Raw genomic sequence first — 10,757 nt, forward strand, 5'->3', positions numbered from 1 at the left:
ACATGCATCTCTCTCTATCTCTCTCTCTCTCTCTCTCTCTCTCTCTCTCTCTCTCTCTCTCTCTCTCACCTCTTTTTCGACGAGATGATATCGGGCAGATAAGGCAGCTTCTTGATACGGATGATGCTGTCGTAGATCGACGGCTGAAGCATGTTTGCGACAGCGTTCGATATCAGCACAGCAAGCTGCGGAGGAAAAACCAACCTTCACTCACCGACCTCACGAATGCATCTACACAACACAGGCATGTGGCACCTGGGATGATTATAGGATATGGGTATATACGAATATAGGTACAAATATGGATATATGGATATAGGATTTGTATAGATAGGTTCGTGCCAGCTGCTGGCAGCCGTCTATCTAACTAAATATCGACAGTGCTGGCCGCCAGGTCGCAGGTTGGGTCACGGAAAATATGCTGCACATTGTGTACGGTGCATAATATTGTAATGAGATATTTGTAACGATTACCCTCATCGAGACATCACGGCATATGCATCCAACAAAATATTTCAACAATTCTTCGGACAAACGCAGAGACAGTCACCTCTCACCGAGTTTCGAGGCGTTTCAGTGTTTCGCGTTTATAAAATGTAAATATCACCTCGTTTAAAACGCGTGTTACGTACGCGACACATCTATTGAATCTATCTATCGTACCATGACGGGAAGGATGTGGGCTATCTGGCCGGTCAGCTCAAACACTATCACAGAAGTTGAGATCGTGTGTGTGACGCTTCCTGACAATGCTGCCGCACCTACCGACGCACAATAACCAAAAATCAATACATATTGTAAAATATATAGTAAAATGCTATATACATAAAATAAAAAGAAACAAACACGTGGGTCCCCATCCTCATCATCTAGTTTTTACTGCAATTGGCATATTTCACAGACCGAGACATGGCAAGAGTATGGAGAAGCTGATGCGACTGACTACCTCCCCCCCTTCCCCCCGCCGCACCCACCTCCCTCACACTCAATCGAAACCCCACACGTGTGAGACTAACACTGCACAACCCTTCAACATTTACTCCATTCCATCACTACATTGCCTCATCACACGACATCTCCCAGCAACGCACTGAGTCCTCTTCGTTCCTAGAGCAACACGGGACCTGCTAAAGACTTCTGGTTTCTATAACAATGTGTTTATACATGTTGGCCCTATATGCGGAAAACCAAAAACCTGGGGGACCGGACACTTGAGCCGACTATTCACCACAGGCAGTCATACGACAGGTTTAAGATGCTCGTTTCATCTCACCTACGACAGCGTAGCCACCAGGTACGATCAGGTAATCTGTAGCGCCCATGCGAATACCGGCTGGGAAGATGACGGCCATAGTTTCACCCACCAAGCGGCCAAACGCTGCACCTAGAGGGAGCCACATGAGAACGATGTAACACACAGACCGTGCGTCACAACAACAAGAAAACTATACACGCTATTAGTAACAGCACTGACATTGCCCGATTGGAGAGAAAAGCAGAGGTCTACACGTTATAGAGAGGTTGCTGAGATATATCAGAAACTGAATGAACGTACAGTCAAACCATACTGTATAGGGATCACTCACGGGAAGTGCACACGCTTGACTGCAGTTTGGTGCATTTAGTGCAGTTAGTGCACTTATAGAATTAAAATGTGATTTGACACAAAGGCGATTCGGCATGCACCATGAGATTTCGAGACAGGAAGAGAGAGAGAGAGCGAGAGCAAGAGAGAGAGATACAGAAAGATAGGGAGAAAGGGAGGGCGAGAGAAAGGGAGAGAGAAAGAGAAAGAGAGAGAGAGAGAGAATGATATGAAGATCGTGATCGCGGCAGGGTAGATGAAGCGGCTGCAATGATGAGAGCTTAGTTACTCATCGATGGTGAGAGATGGAGGGTACGATGATCGCGGCAGGGTAGATAAAGCGGCTGCAATGAGGAGAGCTGTTACTCATCGATGGTGGGAGATGGAGGAAAAGTGGAAGGGCGGGGAGAGAGGGAAAGAGAAAAAGAGAGAGAAAAAGAGAGAAATAGACAAATAGAAAGGCACATAGAGAGAGAGAGAGCAAGGAAGGCAGGGGGAAGAGAGAGACACAGAGAGAGAGAGAGAGAGAGAGAGAGAGAGAGAGAGAGAGAGACTACTTACAGAGAAAGTGACGCACTACTTACCTAACACAAATACGGGAATGAAGACGCCGGACGCAACCGGAATCGTCTGCGCCAACGCCGACAGGAAGAACTGCAACGAAAAGAGAACGGTCACAATTTCTGAAACCCTGTTGTATATCTGCAGTCGATTCCCCCGCTGCCACCGCCACCATGCACCACCACCGCCGCTGCCACCACACCACGCCGCCCCACTACTACACCACCGCCGCCACTCACCTGCGCGTGCCACCACCACACCCGCCGGCCACTGACTACTCACGCGACGCTGCTAATACACCACCGCTGCCAATACAAACCACACCACCGCCGCACCACCACTGCCGGCTGCACCACCACCACCGCGCTGCCACACCAGCCACGCTGCACTACTACACCACCGCCGCCCACTACCACTGCGCCTGCACCACCACCACCGCCGCCACATACTACCACCGTCCGCTGCTACTACCACACCGCTGCACCAATACAACACCACCACCGCCGCCAACACCACTGCCGACTGCCCCTGCCACAGCCCGCCTGCCACTACCACCACACCACACCACCACACCCCACCACCTCCGCCGCCGCCACCACGACCACCGCTTCACCTACACCAGCACCACACCACCACCGCTGCCACTACCACTTACAGCCGGCCACCCCACTTGCTGCTGACCACCACCACCGCTGGCCCCCCACTACCACCACCACTGCCACTACTACCACCGCTGCCGCTACCGCCACTACCACTGCCAAGAACAACAACAACAACAACAATAAAACATCATCATCATCAACAACGACGCCAACATCAACAACAACAAAATACCACCGGCACCGCCCCCCTGCCACCACAAACACTCACCATGACGAAGATGTAGAGCGAGAGCGAGACGAAGACGTTGTGCACGCGCCAGTGGTTGAGCAGCGCCTCGTCCTTGACGTCGACCTCTCCGCAGCACCACGTGATGTTGCTGAACAGCTCGTTAACGGCCTGCTGCATCGTGATGCCTCCCGCGATGTAGCGGCCCAGCCCCAGCGGAAACGTCACCGACGATATGAAGATCGTGATCGCGGCAGGGTAGATGAAGCGGCTGCAATGAGGAGAGCTGTTACTCATCGATGGTGGGAGATGGAGGGTATGATGTATGACAGCTAGGTGACACAGTGTCAAAATAACAGCTATGTGACATAGATGTTGCTAAAAGGTGAGCCGTAGAGAGTACATAACGATATGAAGATGGCCGGGTATGGATGAACAGACTGCAACGATGAGAGAACACAAGAATCAGCAACTGCATATTAACATAGTACATGACGACTAGGTGACAATATAGCCAGACGACACAGGCGAGTCATGAGGGACCCCTATCATTGTAGGGGTGGCTAGGAAAAACACCACCGGTGTACATGACAATTAGTGACATTACAGCTCGGTGACAGAGGAAACACATGGTATATAGATGATACAGATGTAGTGAATGCAAGCACGAAGCAACGTGATTATAGTAACTACAAGCACAGAGAACTCAGTGATCAGCATCTAGTGATAGTTAGGTGAGACATAAATAGTACATGATAGGTAGGTATGTACGGTACACATGTAGGGAACAGATGACAGCTAGGTGATATTGAGAGATGATAGCATCTGATAAGATTCGCGTCACTAGGTGGGTGTATGCAACTTGCGAACTGCAGCATTAGCTGAAGGAAGCCACTGCTGCATGCACAAGAGGGGACCTGGAAGATACCTTCTAGGCAAGGCAGGCATTTGGAGATTCATAGAAGCTTAACAACATTTTACGGAGAGGACTTAATACTAGAGAGAGAGACACACTCCCACTCCTCGTATTCATATGATTTTTTATGCAGCATGTGCTACAATGCTTAGCGTGCATTCTCATGTCGTATACGATGAGAGTAAAAGTAGACGCTAGAGTTATATCAACTGACGCATGACACTGCAATGCTATGTTGCTGGAGTTAAATCGACTGACGCGCAACAGGACGACACCATGACAATGGTGATCGGTGGCGCCACACCGCGGCGTAACGTAGCACGTCCGACGGCGAACTGCCGCCGACGCCGCCACTTCGTCGTCGTGTTCCAGTCTGCCATCTAATTAGCGAACCTCTGCTCGTCGGCCATAAATGCGCAGCTCTAGATCTCACGTGAGGTTTATGCTCACAGTGTCTCGCCCCACGCACATGTAATGGTAAAGTCAGTAACAACTGAAAATATGATTGCCAATCTGAGAGTGCACGTATATATACTCATTCATTAATAGTATATAATATATACCTATATATATATATATACATATATAATTACGGTTAAACGCCTATGGCATGCGGGGAGACCTCTACAGAAAGGAAACCTCTCTATAAAGCACGCTTTGGCATCCGTTGAGCGGCAATTATGAAATGTAAGCACCGTCGCAGAACAGATGCCTGTCTATAAAGGATACATTTAGCATTTTCCTTGGGTGAATCTTATACACGGGCTTCATATCTGGGTTTTTGAGAGTCACGGCAAACGCGCAACAGCCATCATATTTTCAGTTCTAACCGATTCTGTTTCAACTGTCTGTGGAGAAACTTAAGTGAGATGCAGGTGAGAAGGATGTAAACTAATGTGTGGGAATTGCTAAGCATAACTTTAAGGAATAAGCAGGTTTAGGAACTAGTATAGCTAAAATCATAATTAATTATTCGATGCTGCAAGCTATGGCCAGGGAGGATGCAAACTATAATGTGTGAGTGTTGCTAACACAGCTTAATGAAAATCATAACTAATTCTTCGACGCTGCGGCTAGAACTGCGAGAAAGAACTGCGATCTAACGTGTGGGTCGTGAGATGAGCGAATCGCGTGTGTTTAAGTATGCGTGCAATATCTCTAAACAAATGCAAGAGCAACGGAAGCTCAAGCTATTATTACAAGAATCCGCTTCTCGCGGCCCTGGCCTTGCTCGCCGTAAGTGCAATAAATTTGCGAAGGTGTAGATTGCAGACAGGGGGGGGGGGGGGGTTGCAACAAAGCGTGCAATAAATTAGTAGTGTCGCACAATATGGCCGCAATAAAATACTTGTCACAATCGTGAATAATGCATGCGGCAGTAACAGATAAGAGACCCGACGGTCATATTCTCCACTGACCTTACAGCCGGTAGTAGGCTGCGAATAAAATTCACCCGTCAGTTTTAGATACGCCTATATATTTACTGCACGTAGATAAATATATTTTATTAAAGAGATCACGGACAAGCTAGCAGGATATGCAAATACGTATACAGACGTCCCAAGTGTCCCGGTCTCACCGGGATCGTCCTGGTGCGACATGCTGGTTCCGGTGTCCCGGTGTCCCGTTAATTAAGAGTCCAGAAAGTCCCGGTCGTAACATTTTTCAGCCATATTTTAAAAATTTACATTAGTAAATTACTAAATTTGCCGTGGTTGTTGATGTACTTTGATTCCAGCAAACAATAAAAGGCCACAAATGTCAAACACTTTTGTGTTTTCACAATAAATTTGTATATAATTTATAAACATGTATACTTTATAAAAAATGGTGGTGCGCCGCGACAAACACGTACATGTCGCAGCCCGCCACAACTTTTTTCCTGTTTTTGCACACTGCGAAAAAACGGCGATGGACCATTATCACAAGTGATCCCTTTCTTGGATTTTCCCAACTTGGGACCTCAGGCTCTGCGCATATAACTCTGCGCAATATTTACACACACGTCAATACATTATAACATAAAGAAGATAGTGGCATAAATCTCCTACCAGCTTATCAGAATAAATAATCAAACGCAAGGTTAAACCAACGAGCGTGTTTTTGTTTGTTATGCATCACAGAAAGATTCCCGCGAGAATTAAAAAAGGCATAATTATACTAATTCATCCGGATTCAGTTGCGCCTAAAGCCATGTTTTATCGCACGAGCTAAAAATTCCCCTCGCCTCCGAGCCCCGCACTCCAATGCAAAAAACATGATTCATGGAAGTTACTCTTGCGCGGTTGGAAAGCTAACACCGACCCTAACATAACGTAATACATATCATTGCGTCGCGGGGCTGTAGCGAGCGAGAGTGCTAGACAGCGTGGAAGCACACGCTAGCGGGCGGAAACGAAGCGTGGCTTCACGCAACAACTTACTTCTTCTGTAGGAAGCGGGTCAGTGCCTTCTGCCTCCTGTTAAAGTTGACGATGGTTCGGTGAACGTAGACGAACAGAGCTCCGATGAAGCCACACATCAGCCTGCGCAATTATCAACAACGACGCTCAACAAATATACACTAACATGACCAATGGCACTCAACAAACCTACATTAATATTCCCAATGGCAGTCAACTCTGCATTGATATCACCATGCAATGGCACTTAACAAACATGCACTAATATTCCCAATGGCACTCAACTCTGCATTGATATCACCAATGGCACAAACCTGTAGTAAGGTCCCTAACTGCACTCAACAAACTTGCACTAATATCACCAATGGAACTCAACTCTGCATTGATATCACCAATGACACTCAACAAACCTGCAATAATATCAATAAAACCTAGCGCAGACCTGCGATTTTTGATTGCTCGTCGCTGCAACCTGCAACCGCAAGCAATCGGTCGATGTGTCACCGCGTGTGCCCACACATGCGATTTCGAAGCAATTCTAGAGCAATTTGGGAGTGATTGAGAGTGACGAGTTGCTCAAAATCAAAACAGTTTCATTTCTTGCAACTCGTCGCAAGCGACCAGAATCGCTACGGGTTGCAGATGCACGTTCCCGCAGATGTAGCGATTTCACAGCAATTTTTACAGGGATTCTAGAATCGCTGTCGAGTTGCATAAAAAAGTCGCAGGTCTGTGCTAGGCTTATTAATGGTGCCTATATCTGCTTCAATTTGCTCTCTACCATGAATGCTACTGCTGGAATAGCCGGTAAAGCTACCTAAAGCAGAACAGGTCGAATCGAACAGATCGGTACAGGTTGTCCACATTAAGGTCTTCTTCTAATAACCCCATCTGTCTATCAACAATAGTTTCAGTCTGCCCACTTATAGTTCTTCCGGATTATGCTATGGCAATCCCGAGTGGAGTGAATCTGGCTTGATGAGTTTGATAATGCTACAACTATTATATCATGATCATATACCCATTATATGAGTTTATATGCTTTTCATAACATGAACCAATATACATATTTATACGTTATTCAGGATTGCACGATTGCATGTGTGAGTGCCTGCATGCATGCATATAAAAAAAATACTTCAGAGTAGCAAAAAAGCCAGATGACTAAATTTAGCTTTCAATAATCAACAGTGTTGGCTTACCCGATGAAACAGAAAGCTATGAGCTCCAGTGGATCGAAAGGGAAATCTATTGGTAAGTTTGTTTTGTACAGAGCTGTGATGGTTTCTGCATATAAAAAGCACAAAATTCAGGTCAACAGCAGTACGAGCATATCCACCACATGAACACATCATGTAGTAAATCTGCTTACGCATTCTGTAATACAGATTTTCAACCTTCATCGTTGAACACAATAATGAATAACCGAACACGCACGCACGCACGCACGCACGCACGCACGCACGCACGCACGCACGCACGCACGCACGCACATACACGTACCTTTATGGTTGGACACCATGAATAATGGAACACACACACATACCTTCAGTGATGGGTCCAATGAACAATAGAACATATAGACACACCCACGTACTCGGATATAATGAACAACAGAACATGCACGTACCTTCCTCATCGAACACAACAGAGAGCAAGCGAAAGACCATGGCTCCACACACGGCAGCGAAGAACCCCCGCCAGTAGTTCTTCACAGCAAAGAACGTGCTGGTGACCTCAATGCTGAACAACACTCCTGAAACACACGCACAGAACAATGCAGACATTATTCATCAAAACAACCTTAAACGAGACAACAAGTGGAAGATAGACACTAGTTTTTGGGCTTTTGATATTGTGTCGAAATTGGTTTAAAATCAATGAGTGCCATATGTGGAAAATCACCTTAAACTGTAAAACTATAGCATTGTTCCTATAATGCTGTAACTAGAACAGTTATTATTAGTACGTTCGATTTGCTTCCCCAAGTTAACCTGGGTCTACTCGGGCCAGCCCCAAATACGTTCGATTTGCTTCCCCAAGTTAACCTGGGTCTACTCGGGCCAGCCCCAAATACGTTCGATTTGGCAGTCACGTGGTATTTTTGCGTTACCCGGGTGAGGCCGAAGTAACCCGCTAACCGAGCCACTCACTTGTGTTTCCTCATTCTTAGATTTCATTAATAATAAGATTGCAATTGCTATTCTTTTTTTCTTGTCACTGGCATCCATGATGATAATTAACCCAGGTTAACCCTAAAACCGTTCGGTTACCTTCCCTAACCCAGATTCGTTCGATTTCTTACCCAGGTTAACCGAGGTGGCTCTGGGGAAGTAAATCGAACGCACTATATAACATTCTTAAAACATAATTACTGACACATTGAAGTGGGATGCTCCCCCCACCACCACCACCACCAGCCATTCTTGCTAGGTCAGCAAAGCTGGACCAGTTTATACGTGTTTTTTTACACGTGCAGACCAAATTGGGGCACTTTCTTATCTTAGTGGGCAGCATTTTTTTCAACATTCCATCACAACGCTGCAGCTACGTGTGAATCACTTCATGGATGGATAGGTCCAATGCGCGTCTTCAACACATGGACCCTACATATATGTCACCAAATAGTCACGACTGGATTGTCACCAATTTTTTTGCACATTCCATCGCAATGCTGCAGCTACATATCAATTACTTCAGGCTGATAAGTCAAATCCACGAACCCTGCATACTTGTCACTAAATTGTACTGCAGCCTGCCCCGATAAAACGAGATATTAATTTCTCTATTAACCTGCATGACTCAGATATTGGTGACAGCAGCTGTGCAATCTTTCCTGCTGTGTGTGTGTTGCAGCCCGCATGGGAGGAGCGTGCATGACAGAGCTAACATATCACTGCCACACTCTCAATATATTACCCACATACCTCACCGCGTCGTATGCAAAAACAGATAAAACAACCTATTTCTTTCGGGGCAAGACATGTAATGATATGCATGTACCTGCAAATGGTGTACCATGTCATGAACACCGTAAGTTCATTACTTGGATTATTTACTCCTGATTGCGCGGTTGCTGTTCTTTCCTACTATGTATTCTTGACGACACATATGCGCTCTAGAATTACATATACAGTGAAATGTACCAGTAAAATTTTTACTTGTGGCTGCGTGGCTGCGAGCCTGGGGAGGGAGCGCGCAGGTAGGGTGGGGGGGGGGCTATTCAAGTTTATATTCTCACACGCACTCACTATATATATGTTATCTCGCACGCACGTGCTTCAAAGCGCAGAAAGGGAGTGCCATCGAAATCTATGATATCCGAGAATCTCCGCAAACTGGAATCGCTTTTGGCAGCTGTCCAAATCACGCCTGCATCGGCCGCAGAGCTTGCAATAGAAACAACGTCGACGTCGTAACTGGAGCAACAGAGCGCGCGCCAACTGGCGCCTACATCAGTTATCTGTGGACGAGTGGGCCTCGTCGTCAGAAACAATCATAAATACTCGCAAACATTGTAAGATGTCATCAGGAGTGTCATAATATAGATGATAGATATATAGTATAGATAATACTATAGGTAATAAAAGATATAATATATAATATAGATGCTGATAGGTGTCATAATCTAATTATGACACTCCTGATGTCATTCCCTTCTGCGCGTGCAGCGTCGTACGCAAAACATACGACATTTGTCAACCCACGACAATTGTACTATTTATGCTTCTGCCTTACAGAGCCTCAGTATATCGTGTTACCTGATGAACGACTCTCGCACCACACGTACGTACCAGCAGGTGCGGCCAACTTACAGGATGACAGCAATTGCGTGACAACCCCTATCCTGTTGTTCGCGCAGTATTAAAAAAAGAGGCGGGAAATGAATCCAGGCACCAGTTGGTGAGACCAACAAACGATGATTAGTCAGGACGGGGGTTGAGCCACACACGGAGCGACTGCGAACAAACTTATAAAATTCTATTTATGCATGCTCACCCGACGAATAGCTGCAACAAGAAGCATATGCGAACCCCCAACGGCGCGCACAAAGTTCCTCGCATGTTCTCTCACTCGCGACACGTTCCGACGACGCGAGCGCATGGAAGAGTGAGGCGTAGTTCTCCCCATCCATCACTACACGACGACCACCCACCTCCCCCTCCACGCTAGCGTCCTCGTAGATGCGACCAGCCTTGCCAGCGAGCTATAAAAGGTTCCTGCGACTGCATCGTGCCCATCGTTCCTGTCCTACCCGGCAACAGTGAGAGTCATATCTAGAACTGTCATCACCGTCACACAGACATCATGAAGCTTGCAGTCATCAGCCTGATGCTCGCCTGCTGCCTCTTGGTGGTCAAGGCCAGAGGTAAGACACACATATGGGCCTATATGTAGGTCTCGCGCTCTCTCTCTCTCTCTCTCTCTCTCTCTCTCTCTCTCTCTCTCTCTCTCTCTCTCTCTC

The 10,757-nt window shown here is 46.6% G+C and overlaps 2 protein-coding genes across 2 annotated transcripts in view; one reads left to right on the forward strand and one right to left on the reverse strand.

Moving 5' to 3' along the window:
- The window catches only part of LOC106807821 (chloride channel protein 2-like), a 76,249-nt gene that overhangs the window by 12,391 nt on the left and 53,101 nt on the right, over nt 1–10,757 (reverse strand). The window contains exons 8-15 of the mRNA XM_014810285.1: nt 7,923–8,048; nt 7,495–7,579; nt 6,314–6,415; nt 3,017–3,245; nt 2,170–2,239; nt 1,274–1,384; nt 664–761; nt 70–185 (exon numbers count right to left, since the gene is read on the reverse strand). Coding sequence (XP_014665771.1) covers nt 70–185; nt 664–761; nt 1,274–1,384; nt 2,170–2,239; nt 3,017–3,245; nt 6,314–6,415; nt 7,495–7,579; nt 7,923–8,048 — 937 coding nt within the window. The remainder of the gene's footprint in view (nt 1–69; nt 186–663; nt 762–1,273; nt 1,385–2,169; nt 2,240–3,016; nt 3,246–6,313; nt 6,416–7,494; nt 7,580–7,922; nt 8,049–10,757) is intronic.
- The window catches only part of LOC106807831 (boophilin-H2-like), a 2,929-nt gene continuing 2,590 nt past the window's right edge, over nt 10,419–10,757 (forward strand). Inside the window, exon 1 of the mRNA XM_014810295.1 lies at nt 10,419–10,661. Within this exon, the coding sequence (XP_014665781.1) occupies nt 10,601–10,661 (61 nt within the window). The 5' untranslated portion in view covers nt 10,419–10,600. The remainder of the gene's footprint in view (nt 10,662–10,757) is intronic.

This window comes from Priapulus caudatus, unplaced genomic scaffold (genome assembly GCF_000485595.1).
Source record: "Priapulus caudatus unplaced genomic scaffold, Priapulus_caudatus-5.0.1 Scaffold236, whole genome shotgun sequence".
NCBI lineage: Eukaryota > Metazoa > Priapulida > Priapulimorpha > Priapulimorphida > Priapulidae > Priapulus > Priapulus caudatus.